Genomic DNA, 18,024 nt, shown 5'->3' with positions numbered 1-18,024 from the left:
CCCCAGCAGTACGCATAGACGTCAAAAAGCGTTAAAGTCGCCCACTGTTCACGTGCTCCATGTGAATCAAAAGGAAAGAAATACACAGTTAAAACTTAAAAGACATTCTTTCATCACCTGCATAGTTCCAGAAGAGAGCTGATCATGCATATACAACACTATCACTGCAGTGCCACTGAAGCAAAAAATAAATAACAAAGATGATATTGAATGCCATATGAAGAAACTTATCAAAACATAATTATCATATTAAGCACAAAGTTGCTCAAAACCACTATAATGTATTATTCCAGCCCACTGCAAACCAAGTTGTCCCCAGAAACTAAAGAAATGTAAAACATTGGAAAAACGAAGTTACTCAAAATTAAGTGCAAAAAGACAACATATGCCTAATAGACTTAAAAGCTAATGTAGTTGATTCCATTGTTAATGCTTCCACAGAGGGCTTCCTGCACCAAAAAGAATTCCAATAGGTTTCTGCATAAAAAAAAACACACGAAGTATGAGTGAATTTTTGCATTACAAAAGTTGAGTAGTATCCAAAGGAATTTATAGACAGCCATTATATAAAAGAATTTATGTATGAAGTTTACCTCATCTATGGCATAGCTCAAGATTGTTATCATATTATGGAATTTGTCGAGAATCAATGAGACCTTCAAAAAGAAAAGAAAATACATTAGAATTTTTAAAACATATTTATAATTATCTAAGCAAATGTGTAGTTACATTACCTGATTCAATGATTTCAATATCATTATCATGTTGATAAACTTCGATTTCTTCATCATTATCACCATCACATCTAACAGCTCGTAGCCAATCTTGAGTGCAAACCAATGCTTGCACAACCCCAGGACTCATTGAACTTCTGTATTTGTCAAGAACTCTACCACCGGTACTGAAAGCCGACTCTGAAGTAACTGTAGATACCGGAATCGACAAGATATCACGAGCCATTTGAGAAAGTATAGGATACTTTGAGCTGTTAATTTTCCACCAGCTCAAAATGTCGAATTTAGGATCATCTACATGATTCTCTTCTTTCAAATATCGTTCCAGCTCTGATGTCGGCCCAACATCATTCTTTTCAGCACTCATCTTGAAAAATTGTTTTTGTAAACTAGAAATCCTCCTCTCACCAAGAGGAGAAGTTCTATCGTCAACCTCTGAAAATCTTTCCACCGACTGTAAAACTCGCCTTCGCCTTGAACTATAGGCAGATACATACTCATCATAAATCTTAAAGGCCTCATACTTAACAAGTAAAACTTGTGATTCAGCTTCATCCGTAGCATAGATAAGATGGTACATAAAACTCAAATATTTAAGCTTATACCTAGGATCAAGGACAACTGCAATAGCAAGCATCACATTGCACTCCCTCCAAAATTTATCAAACTTACTTTGCATCTTAGTAGCCATTTGGTTAATAGATACATCTTCGTGTATAGCCATCCCAAGCAAGTGTTCTTGAATCGCAAAAACCTCATGAGAATACAAATTTGCAGTTGTATATTTATGCCCAGAGAAAAGCTTTGTAGCATCATAAAAGACTTGTAATAATCGGCAAATGACTTTAGCATTCTTCCAATCAACAACAGTAGGGGCTTCTCTTGCAAAGATGGCATCTCGTGTTTGTAAGCGAGTGAAGGCACTCTCAAACTGTAATGCAGACTCTAGCATAAGAAAGGTGGAGTTCCATCTTGTAGCCACATCTATACATAAGCCTCTCTTACTTGAAAGCCTCTCTTGCAAAATACATTATTCAAACAACTGTTTTCTTGCTTGTGAACCCCGAACATATTTAACACTTTCTCGAATAACATCAACCGATTCTTTAATCTCATTTAGCCCATCTTACACTATGAGATTGATGACATGTGCAGCACAACGAAAGTGAAAAAATCGACCTTCTTGTAGTAACATGCCTTTCCTTGAAAGAACTGGAACAAGTGTCCTAACAGCAACGGTGTTATTTGAGGCATTATCTAGGGTAATGGTACTTAACTTGCTTATATTCCAATCAATCAAGCACAATTCAATTGCATTCGCAATAACATCTCCCCCATGTGGAGCTGGAACCATACAAAAATTCAGAATCTTCTTATGTAACTTCCAATTATCACCAATGAAATGTGCTGTAAGACATAAATAACCTAAAGTCTGATTAGATGTCCACATGTCGGCAATTAAAGAAACCCGATGACATACACCAATCAATCTTTTCAGTTTAAGTTTCTCCTCTCCATATATATTCAACAACTCTTTCCTTATAGTTGTGCGTGATATAACTTTGAGTCGAGGTTGGATAACCATCATAAAATCTCTAAAGGCATCCTTGTCAACTATGTTAAATGGAAGTTCGAGCTTAATTATAAAAATAGCCAACTCTCTTCGGGCTCGATCTTGGTCAAACATCCAAGGCATAACACCCGCCCCTTCCTCCACATCATCTCCATCTCTAACGGATTTAAAAGACAATAACTTCTGGCTCTTATCTCGTGAGGTATAAGGGATGCATGTCTTATCCAAATGTCGTTTAAGACTACTAGTGCCACTGCTACTTGGGCAAGCAAATAATTTCTTGCAATACTTACACTTAGCCCTCTCATCTATCCCATCAGGTCCTTTCTCTTTGGTAAAATGATTCCATACAACATATTTAGTTGGATATGCTCTTTTTTTAGATGTTTGTGTCGAGGAGTCCCCAGGAGTGCTAACAATATTAGTAGCATTTTCAGAAGAATCCAAGACCTAAACAAATATCCACAAATTATCATTTCTTAAGTTTGGTGGAAATAAAATACAAAGTAAATCTTACAAGAATGAAATGAATGCATTGTTATAATAAACAAATAAGAAGCAATTCTCACCGAAATATCGTAGTTCTCGTCAATATCATCCTCTATCATCATTTAATAAGGGGACTCACTTCAAAAGAGGTGTAGTGTAATCACTAATCAGACGGGATCTTTTGAGGCTTTCGAACAAACCTGCAAGGGAATTGAAAAAAGAAAAAGAAAAAAGGTAATGACAAATGAGGAGAATGAGAAAAAAAGGTAATGAATCTTAAGGCCTAGCTTACATACATTTTCAATCTTCAAGTTACATACCAGACCTATGCCTTTTCCCCTTTTTTTTAATGAAAACAGTTCACACATGTAAATTTAGTCATGTCTTTTATGAAATCAAGGATCCAAACAGATTTTAAATGAAAACCGTGGAAATGCTGGAAAAGAGTGCAATGCACATAGAAGAGTGGAAATCAAGGATCCAAACAGATTTTAAATGAAAACAATGGATGAGTCGTATAACCTACTCCCTGTTACAATGGTAGATAGCACATAGTCGAAGCAATCCCATGGAAATATTAAATCTTACAGGATTCGGAGAACCATAATGACTACAAAAAAAAAAAAAGAGGCTACAACTTTAAAAATATGCATAGAAACTGTACAATTAGGAATTAGGAATCATTTCAATAAAAAAAAATAAAAAAAAATTATGAACTAGGACTTGTAAAAACAGCCGATAATATCGAGCAATTGTGGAGTCTCCAGATTGTAGTAACAAGTAATTTAATGAAAAAAAAAGATAGAAACAAATAATTTAAATCATATAGACAATGATGTGGGATGATTCTTTATCATTGTTTTAGTACAGGAACGCATTTTTAAAAATAAAAATGAATAGTGCGAGAAAGAGGAACAATGTTGCCAAAGCTTGCAGATCACAGCCCTACACACAAAGGTAAAGTGGCTACTTGGTGTCCATGTTGAATACATGATTTTTTCCCCCATCTACAGTAACATCTAGGCCCTGTACGTTTCATTTAAAACCATGGAAATCAAGGATCCAAACAAAGAAGAGTGGAAATGACCCCAACCTCAAAGAAAAGGAGGAAAAATCTAAGCAGGAGTGGAGGCAGTAAAACAGTCAACTCTAACACTACAAGAAAAGGAACCAATTGCAACAATGAAGACAGAAAGATGGATAGCAAAATTGACCACCTGCTGTGAAATAACCAAGGTGAATCCCTTTCTGAAAAATCGTGTAGGACCTTTTCTCAAACCTTGAAACCCCAACTCTTCTCTCCTCAAACCCTAGAAAGAGAAGTTTTCTTGTTTTCTCTTTTTCCAAACCCTTTTCAAAAGAGCTCTTCTTCTCTCTCAGCCCAAATCAAGTGAGAAAGTAGAGATCCAGAGAAGGAGAGATGGAGAATAGATCAAAGATAGAAAATTAGAAATGAAATCAAAGACACTAGATCAATGGTGGAGAAAATAAAATCATTGAGAGAAAAGAGATCAGAAACAAGGTGAAAGAAGAGTGAGGCTCGAACGTGTGAGGCTCGATCCTTGGTTCTCTACTTCTCTTGAAACAATGAAACCCTAGTACCAAAGGGGGAAAAGATAAAACAAAGATGGAAAGAGGCCCTGTTTTGGAAAGAGTCCCTGTTTTTTGCTTTTACATATTATAAAGCTTAAGTATCTCGGGTCGGGTCGGGTCGGGCCCCTTCAAACCCGGCTCGACCCGAGATTCATGCGGGCTTTTTTATTCTAAACCCGGCTCAACCAAAGACCCAAGAAACATCAACCCGACCCAGGCTATTTTCGGGTCGGGTCGATGCGGGTCGGGTAAAACCCGGCTCAAGTTGCAGCCCTAGATTCTAGTGAGGCTTGAATACGTAAGCAGCTTTGGATGCTTTGAATGGCATACCGAGCACGAGTCGGCCCATCACAAATGGTGGGGTTTTGTATATTAGTTTTCTGCTAAATTTTTAACTAAATTAATTAAAATATATTTGATTTCCATTAAATTAGAATTTTAGGAAAACATTCACTTAGATTGAATCCAAACGAATTAAGAAAATCAAGATACACATTAGGAACCACATCAAAATTAGATTTTAGAATGCATGTCACATAGTTCGCACATTAATATAGAGTTAAATGAGCCATTTAAAAGAAATTCAAGGGAGTTAACTTTTGTAATTAAAAACCAGATTATCGGGCAAGAATGATGCATGTGGTGGTTACTCCCCATACCTTCCGTTCTCGTAATCAGGTAACAAATTTAGATTTTTGGTCAATTATGGGCCTTAGATCTCTCATCTAGGTGGCGACTCTGTCATTCTCTTTTGCGTGAAATTCGGATTGCTTTAGTGATCCCAAGTTCACGGAAAAGATGAATTAAATCAATAATAAAAAGCACATGCCATTCGCTTGGGTACGAGAGACCAAGAGAGAGGGTCTGGCGAGTCGTGCCAGGCCCTGCTCACGGGATCGGGTGCCACACAGTGCTGGGTGATTGTGCCAAAGACAACTTAATATGGGTAGGAAACAGAGTACCACTGGTCTAGCATTCTGCATATTGAAGAGTCGCAGAACCTTTTTCACATAACTATTCTGAGTCAACCAGATCTTCCTATCCTTTCTTTCTCTACGTACCTTCATTTCAAGAATTTGATTTACAGCACCCAAATCGTTCATATCAAACTCCCCAGCCAAAGGAGCTTTAAGTGTCGAAATATGCTTCTTGTTATTACCTGCAACTATCATGTCATCAACATATAATAACAAGATACAAAATAACCATCACCACAATCACATAACTAAGCGCAATGGTAAGCTTCACATCTGTGAAAACCCAAGCTCACAATGAAGGAATCAAACCTCTTGTACCAACACCTTGGCGCCTGTTTCGAGCCATAAAGCGATTTGTTCAACCGACAAACCAAATTACTTTTGTTCTTCTCAACAAAGCCTTCAGGTTGTGCCATATAAATTTATTCCTTGAGTTCACCATGCAAGAATGTCATCTTCACATCCAACTGCTCTAACTCTAAGTCCAGAACAACTGTCATAGCAAGAACAACTCTAATAGTTGTTAGACGAATAACTGGAGAGAAAATTTCATCAAAATCAATACCTACCTTCTGAGCATACCCTTTTACCACCGAGCGAGCTTTGTACCTTTTTCCACATTGCCCTCTAAGTCCTTCTTCAACTTGTAAACCCATCTGCAACCAATTGCCTTACGCCCCACTGGCAACTCTATGAGCTCCCAAGTTTTATTTTTATACAAGGATTCCATCTCCTCCTCCATAGCACGTCTCTAATAACTAGCATTAGCAGAATCACATGCCTCTTGATAAGAATTAGGCTCATACTCTTCCGCTAGGCATGCATAAGCACAAGCACTATTACCTTGAGACCTGTTAGGCACAACGTAGTCATTGAATCTAGTTGGAGGCTTGATAGTCCTCTTAGGCTTACTTGAACTGGCTTGGGCTTCAAGAACTGGAATCTCATCTTGGTGCAAATCATGAACTTCTTCATCTACATGCTCACTGTCATATTCTTGGTCTTGATCTATCTCTTGTTGATCTTCATAAATATCTGGCTGGCCCTGATCCCATGCTCAATCTCAACTATCTTTGGCTCTAGCTCTTTTACGTCACCTTGCAAAGACTCTCCATTGAAAACATCTCGGCTAATAATAACCTTGCGGGTAGTAGGATACCACAATCTGTACCCCTTTGTTCCAATTTCTAGCCAAGAAAAATGCACTTTTTGGAATTCAAGTCTAACTTGGTGCGCTTCTCCTTATGAACTCAAGCATAAGCATCATAACCAAACACATGAAGAAAATAGTAATCTGTGGGTTTGCCTGTCCAAACCTCTCCAGGAGTTCTCATGTCAAGAGAAATCGTGGGTGATCCAAATACATTGCAGTATTCACAGCTTCAACCCAAAAGTATTTCTCTAGTTTTGCAGTGCTCAACATACTACGGGCACGCTCCATAAGTATACGGTTCATCCTCTCAGCAACACCATTCTGTTGAGGTGTACCAGGAACCGTCAAGTGCCTATTAATACTATGTTCATTGCAAAATTTCTTGAACTCATTTAAACAAAGCTCTCCTCCATTATCAGTTCTTAGACACTTAATTTTCAAACCATTTTGGTTCTCCACCAGTGCTTTAAAAGATTTAAAATTTTCAAGGGCATCTGATTTCCTCTTAAGCATAAAAACCCACACTTTGCGAGAAAAATCATCAATGAAAATGACAAAATATGAGCAACCTCCTATTGACTTTGTAGGTGCTTCCCATGTGTCAGCATGAATCAATTCAAGAAAATTCTTACTCCTACCGGTGGATAAATAAAAAGACAATCTACGTTGTTTTCCTTAGAAGCAATCTTCACAGAAATTTTAAAAAGCAGACTTTAAACTGGAAAAGAGATTTCGTTCATAAAGTACCTGAAGTCCACGCTCATTCATGTGACCCAAACGTTTGTGCCACAGCATAGTGCACTCTGACTTGACACTTGCAACAACTACTTCTCCCACCAAAGTCTCTCCAATATGTCTGTATAAGTTGCCAACTAGCTCTTCCTTTGCCACCACCAATACGCCTTGTACCAGTTTCAACTAATTATTCGCACCTGTAAATTTCATACCATACTCATCAAACTTTCCTAATGATAGAAGACTTTTCCGAAGACCTGGAACATGCCTAACATTATTTATAGTCTAAATGCATCCATCAAACATCTTAATTCTTACATCTCCAACTCCCACTACCTGGCACTCGCTGCTATCTCCCATGTAGACAATGCCACCACTACAGGTATTGTATGTGTGGAACCACTCCCTATGGGGTGTCATATGGAATGACAGACCAAAATCAAGAATCCAATGCTGTAACATATCCGTCCTCTCTAATGCAGACAAGGCATCTCTAATATAAAAAACATCAGAGTTACTACCCTCTACCAAATTTTCCTGGGAATTATTAGAACCGGGTTTAGAATCCTCACCACCGTTCTTCGATCTGCAATCTTTCTTCATATGTCCTGACTTACCACAACCCCAACACTTCACCTTCTTTTTGCCCCCTTTGGACTTTGACCCGGACTTCCCTTTGTAACTGTGTTCCCTCTCAATGGATCTACCCCTCGCGACATTGCATCGCCGGAAGAACCTTGATTGGATTTTCTCCTTACTTCTTCAGTTAGAAGCGATGCTACAACCGGATCCATTTCAAGAGACTTAGACTGGCTCAAGTTCATGACCAAAGTGTCCCATGATTCCGCCATTGAACAAAGAAGAATGCTGGCTTTTCCTTCATCATCGATTTTAACATCAAGTGTCATTAACTTGCTGATAAAGGTGTCGAATTCGTTAATGTGTTCCTGCAAAGATGCACCATGTTTCATCCTCAAATTGTACAATTGTTGCCGCAAAAAGATTTTGTTCGCCAACGATTTACCCCCGTACATGTTTTACAACTTGTTCCACAACCCCTTAGCGGTTGTCTCAGTTTCAACACTGAACAAAACCTTGTCATCCAAAGCAAGAAGAAGATCCGCCATAGCCATCTCGTTTTTCTCCTGAAACTCTCATCTTTCATCCCTGCTGGCTTCTTGTCTTTCCCCATGAGTGCAACTGCACAACCGTCCTTCACTAACACTGCATTCATCTTTAATTTTCACAGTGTAAAATTAGTCTCATCAAACGAGGGATTTCAAATTTAGTTGTGCCTTTTCCAGCCATCACGGGCATTTTTTCTCACCAAGCACAACCTTTCTCTACATAGATCTCTCAAAAAACCCTTTGCTATGATACCAATTGTTAAGAAAATAGCGGCGTGGAGAGGCTAACCGTATAAAAATAATAAAGCAAATCGGAAAGTCAAGCAGAAAAATAAAGAAGAAAAGAAGTGGGGAGAAAAAATAAATAAGAACAAACACACCGGATTTATGTGGTTCGGCAAAGCCTACGTCCACGGGCGACAATCTCTTTTTCTTCCTTTAATAATCAATGGTTGTCAACAATACAATACAATATGAGTAGCAAAGCCTCAACCTTTTCTTGTTTTTGGGGTTTCTTGTGCAAGCCACCAAAAGTGACAAAAAGCCAAAAGAAGAATAGGTTCTCACGTTTTTTGAGGCTGTCCAATATGTGAGAAACATAAAAAGGCAACTTCCTTTTCATTATTACCTTGCTTCACATACAAGCAAGCTAATAAAAGAACTTACTATTCTTGGACATGGCTTCGCCGTTTCAACATTTGTCCCTTAGATTTGACACGATGAGGGACCTATTTTGATGTTCTTTGACTTAAAATGGTTTTGAAAGGGTGTTGTAAAAAATCCTTTGAAAAAAGCAAAACCATTTGAAATGTGCAAACCATTTGAAAAGAGATCTCCAATACAATCTAAAAATATAAAAAAAGAATGTCTTCCCTTGATTGCATTGGCTTCATTTGTCTTCTCTTAAATATTGGCGTGTGCTTGTGAACTCCTTGGCTTGATTTGTGCTTGTAACTCCACCATCTCTTGAAAGACTCTACTTTGAGTTGATGTGTGGATCACCATCACGAGTTCATTTACAAATTCTGCCTCTTGGGCTTTAGGTACTTGTGCAAGTTGTGATATCCAATTGATTTATCTGTATAAAACTCATCATTTTCAAAGCACATACTTAATTAATTTGTGTTTGAGAATCATCAAAACATAGATAGTATGGATCCCTTGGGATAACATTTCTTCTTCTTCATTTGTGTAAAACTCTAGCTGGAACATTTAGGTTACTAAAATAACATGAGAGAACTTGATAAATCCATAGAAGATAAATTTTTGTTTTTTAATTTCACTTTTTTGAAAGAATGATTAAAAAGGAACATAACAACATTCATGAAATAATGGAACATAAGAAATGAAAAATGAAAAATAATAGAATCATCGGTATACCGGCACTAAAGTGGAGGGTACTTTTACTGGAGGTGCAATCTTGCTTGAACCTCCTATCAGCAATTTTCACTTCTTGGATTTGATACTTTTGCTTATTTTATTTTATTTTTACCCGTATTTTTTCTCTTAAATTTCACATGCCAAAGATGAAGGCAAGATGTGAATCTTTAGCTCACATGGTAGATCACTTGGGAAATTGGGTATGACTAGAAGTTTCTCAAGAGGACGTTAGTTTAAGTCCACCAAGATCCTTTAATTTTTTTTTTAAAAAAAAATCCATTGACATTTACCTTCAATACCCAAAAAGCAAAAATATGAAATCGCTACAACAACTCGGAGGCACTTGGAGGGCCCACAAATGCACACTGGTATTTTGTTCTATTAAAGGTGCCCACAAATGCTCACTCGCATTTTGATTTATTGGTGGGACATACAGACCCTTGAGATAATTGTAAAAACTGATATTAAACCTATATAACATCAAAGATAACTAATGTGAAATTTCATTGTCTGCGTGACTTTGAAAGTCCCTAATGAAGTACCTGTATGATGAGAGTCCACACATTCAAAGTTCAAGTAGTCAAACAGTCATTGGAATTCGAAATCCCTAATCTCTGACTATGTACAACATAAGTTGGGCTTAGGACACTCAGGCGATCCTGTTCGAAATAGATCTTGAACCACACTAAAAAAAATATGATTCGAAAAACAAAATGAAAATAAGATCTGATTGAGAGACATCGAATCGGATCCTGACCAAGACAATGTGAATCAGATCTGAAATGGATCCATTGACACCTCTATTCAAACAATGTAAAATAAGCGCCAAACCAAATGATAACTGTTCAAATTGCTAATGAATATGGTAATTCGATGGGAAGTGACATGTTAGCCCCCTTTTCTCTCATATGCCACCCCTATAGTGTACTTACGAGTTATGACCAAGGTTTTAAATTTTGACCGAAATCCGATTCAACTCCGAAACCGACATTAGATATACTCGAAACGTTACAATATTTGGTTCGAAATTTCGAATCACTGCTTTCCCGAAGTTTTCGCCCCAAATTTCGGCCGAAATGTTCTATGTAATAAAGTATACATTTATCTGGTTTCGTGGATTTCGCCCGAAATTTCAGAATTTTGTCCGAAAATTTCGGTTTCAACCAGGACAGAAGCGCTATCCGAAACCGAAATTTAAAACCTTGCTTATGACTCCTCGTTTTTACACTAGAAGGGCTAGCCAGGGAAAGAATAGGGTGTGAATAACTGAATATATATCATTTCCCAATTCAATCCATTGAAATGTGGGTCCCACAACCGATTTGAAACACAGCCCCACCAACCCTTGTGAGTTGACTTGTGACTGTGCTACTGTTCGCGTCTCACTTTACCACATTACACACAACGGATAAGTAGATAAGGTTCCTGATATCTCTCTTCCAGACATAGAAAAACCCAACCATTCGATCTCTCATTTCTCTGCAAACCAAAAATCTCTCCTCTCTGCTTCAGTTCCAACCTTCTCTATACCTTCATATAAACAAAAGAACTATTTCTTTCCCTTCATTCCATGGTCTCTCTTCCCTGTAACTCCACCTTCACCCACCTCCCCAAATTCCCTCTTCTCTTCAAAACCAACCCTCCAAACCATTTCAAAATCCTCCCCAAACCCACATGGAAATTTCAGACCCACTCTGTAAAAGGACTGGTAACAAACTCCGGCGATTCAGCCCAACCTCGGCCGCCTAGGACTCTGTTCCCTGGCGGATTCAAACGGCCCGAAATTCAGGTACCTACACTAGTTCTCCAGGTGAGTTCTGATGAGGTTTTGAAGAGGGAAAATGTACTAAATGTGATTGATAAGGGTGTATCTAAATGGGTTGGGATTGTTATGCTTGATTGTGGGGAGGCAAGTGGGGGGCGGTTGTACGAGGCGGCACGGGTTTTGAAGTCTGTGATTAAGGATCGGGCTTATCTTGTTATTGGAGAGCGTGTTGATATTGCTGCTGCAGTTGGGGCTAGTGGGGTAGTCCTCTCAGATCAAGGTTGGTGGGTTTGTCTTTTTATTTGGTGGGTAATGGTTTTTTTTTTGTTCCTTTTTAGGTTTTAAGGTTTGGTAGTTGTTGTTTGTTTATGATGATTCTTATATAAATAAATGGGTTATGAATTCCCATGAAGATTTGATGTTAGAATTTTTTAGTCTTGTAGATGCTTGTTGGGAGGTGTTATAAGATTTTTATGATTACAATAACTGTTTGAGCATGAAGTTTAAGCATTTTGTTTGACAATTGAAGGATTCTTATTTATTTCTTATTTTTTAGGGGGGAAGGGGGCGAGGGAAATTCAAAATTTAAAATTAGGAGGGAAATCACTATGAATCAACATGAATTTCGACTTGGGGGGGGGGGGGGGGGGTGCTTTGTTGAGAAAATCTGCCGGGCAAGGCCGTGCTGTCGAATCTTCCTATTTACCAATTGTCATTATTTAGGTGCCCTGTTTCTATTGCAAAGAAAATCGAATTGATCCAGCGGAGGTTTTTGTGGGGAGGTTCAAAAGATAAAAAGAGTGTATCTTTGGTTTCCTGGGAAGATGTTTGCAAGCCGGTACTCGGCGGAGGTTTGGGGATTCGTAAGATCAAACAGGTTAATGACGCTCTCCTAGGGAAATGGCTGTGGAGGTTTGGCGAAGAACAGTCTCAGTTATGGGCGAAAGTGATTGGTGGTAAATATGGCACAGGCGTGGGAAATTGGAGTTCTCTTAATCGATTCAACAAACCTGGAGTGACACTGTGGCGGGATATTATGCGTTTGAGTCCATGTTTCGACCGCGGCATAAGATATAGAGTATACTCGGGGGATAGAATTTCTTTTTGGAATATGGTATGGTGTTCCGTCATACCTCTAAAAGACTTGTTCCCTGATTTATATGTGGTGGCCAGGGACAAACAAGCTGTAGTCAAAGATTGCTTTGAGTTTCGGGCCAATAAGGTGATATGGAAGCCGTTGTTCCGCAGAAATTTCTTCGACAGGGAATTGGTATCGTTGGTTTCTTTCTTTCAGATATTGGAGGACAACTACATTAGTCCATCTGGGACGGATAAAAGGATCTGGGTGTGGGACACATCGGGTTATTTTTCGGTAAAATCTTTCCACAAAGGCCTGTATCCGAGTGCGGCAAATCGGTCTGTGGCAAAAGTGTGGAAGATGAAGGTTCCTCCTAGTATATGTTTTTTCGGGTGGAAGGTGATTCAAGGACGTATTCAAACGGTAGATTTTTTGAGGGCTAGGCATATGATCATAGTCAATCATTGTGCTATGTGTCTCGAAGCAGAAGAATCGGCGGAGCATTTATTTATCCATTGCAAAGTCGCTCGAGTGGTATGGGGACGGGTTTTGGGGAGATTCGGCATCGAGTGGGTGTTCCCTTCCCAAGTTAAGGATCTATTTGAGGGGTGGGCGTTTAATCCATGGAGGTCAAAAGGTAAAGTGTTGTGGTCGATTTCATTACTGGCTACGCTGTGGGTTTTATGGTCGGAAAGAAACAATCGGATCTTCGAGGGGCGTGCATCTTCTTCCTATTGTCTATATATCAAAGTAGTTGTCTTATCGATTTCTTGGGCCAGGTCTTTGCCCTTGTTCAAATTTGTTTCGGCCTTCGACTTGTGGGCGGGATGGACAGTGGTCTGCAACAGTCAAATACCCACCCATAGAATCGCTCAGCAATGGGTCAATCCTCCAGTAGGTTTTTCTAAGCTGAATTATGACGGATCAAGCTTGGGTAACCCGGGTCCAGCTGGGATCGGGGGCGTATTAAGGAATTCAGAGGGGAATGTTGTGCAGGCTTTTTCCGGGCCGATAGGAGTCGCCGATTCTACTGAAGCTGAAGTCAGAGCCGCTTATCAAGGAATCCTAATGTTAGGAAGAGAGAGGGTTGCAAACACTATCGTGGAAGGAGACTCTGTAAATGTCATTCGGTGGCTTAAGGGTTCGGTAAATCCTCCTTGGAGATTCCTTCATTTATTCGATGAAATAAAGGATATGTCGGTCGGATGTTCGGTGGATTTCCTTCATATTAGGAGATCTGCCAATGCAATCGCTGATAGTTTGGCTAAAGCGGGCGTGATAAAGCAGTCTCTGGAGCTTTATGACTTTCTTCCCCCTTAATTGCTTTTTGTAATGTTTTCTGTTTTCTTTTTGCTTTTCCTGTATGTAGTTCTGGCCTAGTGGGGAGGCGGGAGGTTTCCTTTCGGTCCTTCCCCTTTTATATATATCAGTTACCATTAAAAAAATAAAATAAAATTGGGTCCAATTGTGCCCAAATTAATGGGAAAGTAAAATAGACACAACAAGCCACAAGATGAACACCGAGATTTACGTGGTTCGGCCAAGATGCCTACATTTACGGGCGAAAACACGTTTTTTCACTATGAGAAAAGAAAATATAAGGATTACAAACAAACCTGCAATCCTTTCCTTGCGGACCTTGCCCTCTAAACCAAGACCGTACATATGAGAGACTCAACTCAACTCAACTAAGACTTAAAAAGGCGGCCTAGTGCACAAGGCTCCCGCCATTGCACTGGGCATACGAGAGAAACCGAGAAAAAACCCGAGAGATAAACCTGGGAAAAATCCTAAAGAAAAAAACCCGAAGAAGACCTTTTCTCCTTCTTTCTCTCTCTCTCTCTCTCTCTCTCTCTTCCTTTCTCTCTCTCTCTCTCTCTCTCTCTCAAGCCCATGCCTCTTCTCTTGCCGCAACTCCCCTTACGCAAGAGTGGAGACTATATATCTTGGCTTTTTCCAAAAGCCTAAAAAAACCAATTTCTATTTTTGCCTTCCACAAATAGGCAACTCTTGGGAAACAAGGCAACTTTCCCAACAGACTCGATAAATTTTTTGATGAACTGGAAGAGAATTCCTGTATTTTGCAGCTTGGAGAGGAACTTGCTGATATGTTATGGAGGACTTTGATAGATGTTAGAGTTGAATTCCTAGATTGGTTAGATCTACTCGCCAAACCCTTTTCCATTACCTAAACTCAACTCCAAATTCCTTTATTTTTTCTTTTCTATATTTTTTTGGCCTCGATGACCTTTCTCTTGATCTCCAAGGTGCACACCAAGTGTTTGATGAAATGTCTAAGAGGGGTTTTGTGGCTTGAAAGTCTTCTTTTCTTTTCAAGTTGAAGGTATTCGGTAGGGCTGCAAATGAACTGAGCCAGCTCGCGAACATGTTTGGGTTCGACTCGTTAAAAGCTCGGCTCGGGGTCGTTCGTTTACTAAACGAGCCGAACCCGAGCCCAAAAATTAGGCTCGCCAAATAAACGAGCCGAACTTGAGCTTTGTATAGTTCGGCTCGGAAAAGCTCGCGAGCTTTTTAGGCTCGGTTCATAAACGAGCCGAGCTTTAAAGCTTGTATGATATTTTTGCTTTCTATATTTAAAATAAAAGAATGTGGGTTGTTTATCACAAATGAAAGTTTGGCCGAGTGGTTAAGGCGCTGGATTTAGAGGGGGCTTGGGTTCAAATCCTACAGATGTACGTTTTTATCGTTCTTGAGACGAGCCGAGCTTAAGCTCGGTTCGTTCCACTTAACGAGCCGAGCCGAGCTTTCTCGAATATTTCACGAGCCGAGCCGAGCTTTTTTGAAAACTAAACGAGCCGAGCCGAGCTTTTTTGAAAACTAAACGAGCCGAGCCGAACACGAGCCTTCATAAAAACTAAACGAGCCGAGCCCGAACACCCCAAAGCTCGGCTCGGCTCGGCTCATTTGCAACCTAGTACTAGTCGACCTTCAACTCGGGGGGGGGGGGGGGGAGTGTTGTCTACTGTTGACTTATATTCTTTTCTTGTTGTTTTGTTGTTATTGCCCTGGTTGTCTTCTCTTGTCTTCTTGTCTTCTCCGGGCTCATGTAGTCTCGCCCGAGGAAGAGTATTGGCGGTTGGTTGGTGTTGTCCTTCCTCGTATGCCTTGTCACTTAAAGGGAATTGATGTTGTTCACCCTTCTATGGCTTGTTTCTTCCTCACATTGTTCGTCATTCGCACTGCTAGTTGCATCGTCGTTCTTCGCATTGTTCATTCTTTCCTCTTCATGTTCTTGGCATAGTTTTATGCATTATTGTCTGGCTATATACCCGGTCGTTAGCGTTGCTTTCGGCCTTATCTGCCCCGGGCAACATGCTTTCCGCCCTCGTTGGTCGGTGTCGATGTCTTGCCGTCGACCTTATCTCTCCAGACGAGGTGTCCCTCGTTGTTGGTTGGTTCCGATCATCTTTCCAATAGTTCTTCTTCTTCTCCAGGCGACGATGTCATGTCGTCGACCTTATCTATCGATACGACGGTGTCCCCCGTCGTTGGTTGGTTCTGATCACCTTTCTGGTGGTTCTTCTTATATAGGCGACGATGTCCTGCCGTCGCCCTAATCTCTCCAAATGACGGTGTCCCCCATTGTTGGTTGGTTCCGATCACCTTTCCGGTGGTTGTTCTTCTTCTACAGACGATGTGTTGCTCTGCTAATGTCTCAGCTCGTGGTACTTCGCCGTTGCTCGTGTGCGCACCTTTGGTGTTCCTATTTTTGCTCATCGGATCGCTGCTATTTCCCTGCCGAGGTGCCAACGTTCGATCCTTCGTGGTTTGCAGATTTATTTGCTGGGCTCTCATTCAAGGGGAGGCCCTGTTCTTATCGCTCTAGCCGTCATGCTGATTTAGAGGGAGCTGCTCGTTTTGATGGTTATTGATCTCGTTGCTGTACTCTTGTGCCCGTTGCTTTTATTATTATGCTTTTCATAATGTATTCACCACACCTACTTGAGGAGGAGTGTTGTACCAAGCTGTCTGTTTATAAGATTATTGTCTTTTTTGTAGTATGGTTATTTTTTAGTTGTTTGTTGTAGTGTCTTTGAAGCAATATGGAGTTTCATAATATATACACTCCAGCATGAGGGGGAGTGTTGATTAATGTAAGGGTAGTTTAGGCATTATATGTAGTTTAGAGGGTATTATAGTCATTGTACCATGATTGCCCTAGTCAGGCCTATATATACATCATTTACATGAGGAGCTCCCTCGATTGAGACTCTATCTTTCTACTCCTCTTCTTCCTCTCTCTAACCCTAGTCTCCATTTCTAACAGTTTCAATAAAAATTCAGTTTCTATCCATTTGTTTCTGTTCTTGACCGTCTTTCTTGCTTTTTTCATCAATTCTCAGCTCAATTTCTGCAGTTACTATTCATACCCTGTTTTTTTTACAGTAATTTGCTATTTTGGGACTGTTTTTGACCAAATTTGTCATTCCATTGATGTTATAAAATGTTGATTAAATTTACTATTCATACACCTTTTTTTTTTGTATTGGCAATATATTGAAAAAAGAGAACCGAGATGGTCCTCAAGGATTACATAGGGAAAAACAAAAAATTACAACAAAACAACGAAAACAACAGAAAAACATCTCACGGAGGAAGAAAGTCAAATCACTCCAGCCTCACTTTTTGAACCCCTGATCTAGCAAGGGTGTCAGCTTCACCATTAGCTGATCTCCTAACATGATTAAACACCAGAGACGAATCCGAGATGAGGTCAGAGATTTCCTCGAAGAAACTAAGGAATCTCCACGGAGGAACCACTCTCCCACAACTAATAACATTGGAAGAATCACCTTCCACAATCACCCTATCATAAATCTCTCTATTCAGATGCTTTATCTCATGATAAGCTTCTCTAACTTCTGCTTCAGATGAGTCACTTCTACCAATTAAACTCGAGAAAGCCCAAGACACCATCCCTAGAGAGTCTCTACAAAGACCTCCTACCCCAGTTGGACCCGGGTTACCCAAACTGGAGCCATCAAAATTGATCGTAAAAAATCCTTCAGGAGGTGCTTCCCATTTCTGAACAATCTTTTCTCTACTGACACCTTCAAAACACACAATGCGCCACCCCTCCTAAAGATCATAGGCTGAAACAAATCTAAACAGAGGGAGACTCTTCACCCAAAAAATAACCAAAGCGATAATTTTCATAAATAACCAGTAAGAGGACTTTGCCACTCCCACAAAGACTCGAGTTTCTTTCTTTCCATATAACCCACCACAAAGCTAACAGGCAAAACCTCCATAGCACCTTCCCCTTCTTTTTCCAAGGAACACCTTTATACAACAATCCATCCTTCAAACTGAACTTAGTAAGTTGTCTCCTTTTGAGTTTTCCAGTTCTACTTCGAATTTTTTTTTGAATGCCTCCAATTCTACTATGAGATAGTCAT

The 18,024-nt window shown here is 39.8% G+C and overlaps 2 protein-coding genes across 3 annotated transcripts in view; one reads left to right on the top strand and one right to left on the bottom strand.

Moving 5' to 3' along the window:
* Positions 1 to 295: 295 nt before the first annotated feature.
* LOC143889466 (zinc finger BED domain-containing protein RICESLEEPER 2-like) lies at positions 296 to 1,686 on the bottom strand. The gene is made up of 3 exons (XM_077393683.1): positions 735 to 1,686; positions 594 to 656; positions 296 to 477 (listed from the first exon to the last, which is right to left on the bottom strand). The coding sequence occupies exons 1-2, from the start codon at positions 1,684 to 1,686 to the stop codon at positions 628 to 630; spliced, it is 981 nt and encodes a 326-aa protein (XP_077249798.1). The 3' UTR covers positions 296 to 477; positions 594 to 627.
* A 9,502-nt stretch (positions 1,687 to 11,188) lies between these two features.
* Positions 11,189 to 18,024, top strand: part of FZL (FZO-like protein) — a 76,195-nt gene continuing 69,359 nt past the window's right edge. For both annotated transcript variants that reach the window (XM_077391376.1, XM_077391311.1), the window contains exon 1: positions 11,189 to 11,806. In XM_077391376.1, coding sequence (XP_077247491.1) covers positions 11,332 to 11,806 — 475 coding nt within the window. In that variant the 5' untranslated portion in view covers positions 11,189 to 11,331. The remainder of the gene's footprint in view (positions 11,807 to 18,024) is intronic.

This window comes from Tasmannia lanceolata, unplaced genomic scaffold (genome assembly GCF_043159265.1).
Source record: "Tasmannia lanceolata isolate RefF3 unplaced genomic scaffold, GAP_Taslan_0.1 ptg000002l, whole genome shotgun sequence".
Taxonomy (NCBI): domain Eukaryota; kingdom Viridiplantae; phylum Streptophyta; class Magnoliopsida; order Canellales; family Winteraceae; genus Tasmannia; species Tasmannia lanceolata.
This window is presented reverse-complemented; position numbering and strand designations above follow the sequence as displayed.

Bases quoted from the DNA above. Each gene is read 5' to 3' on its own strand.
- LOC143889466 (XM_077393683.1), bottom strand. From the start codon at position 1,686: ATGCTAGAGTCTGCATTACAGTTTGAGAGTGCCTTCACTCGCTTACAA. The intron at 657-734 runs GTAATGTAACTA...TTCTTTTTGAAG, and splicing joins TATTGAAATCATTGAATCAG to GTCTCATTGATTCTCGACAA.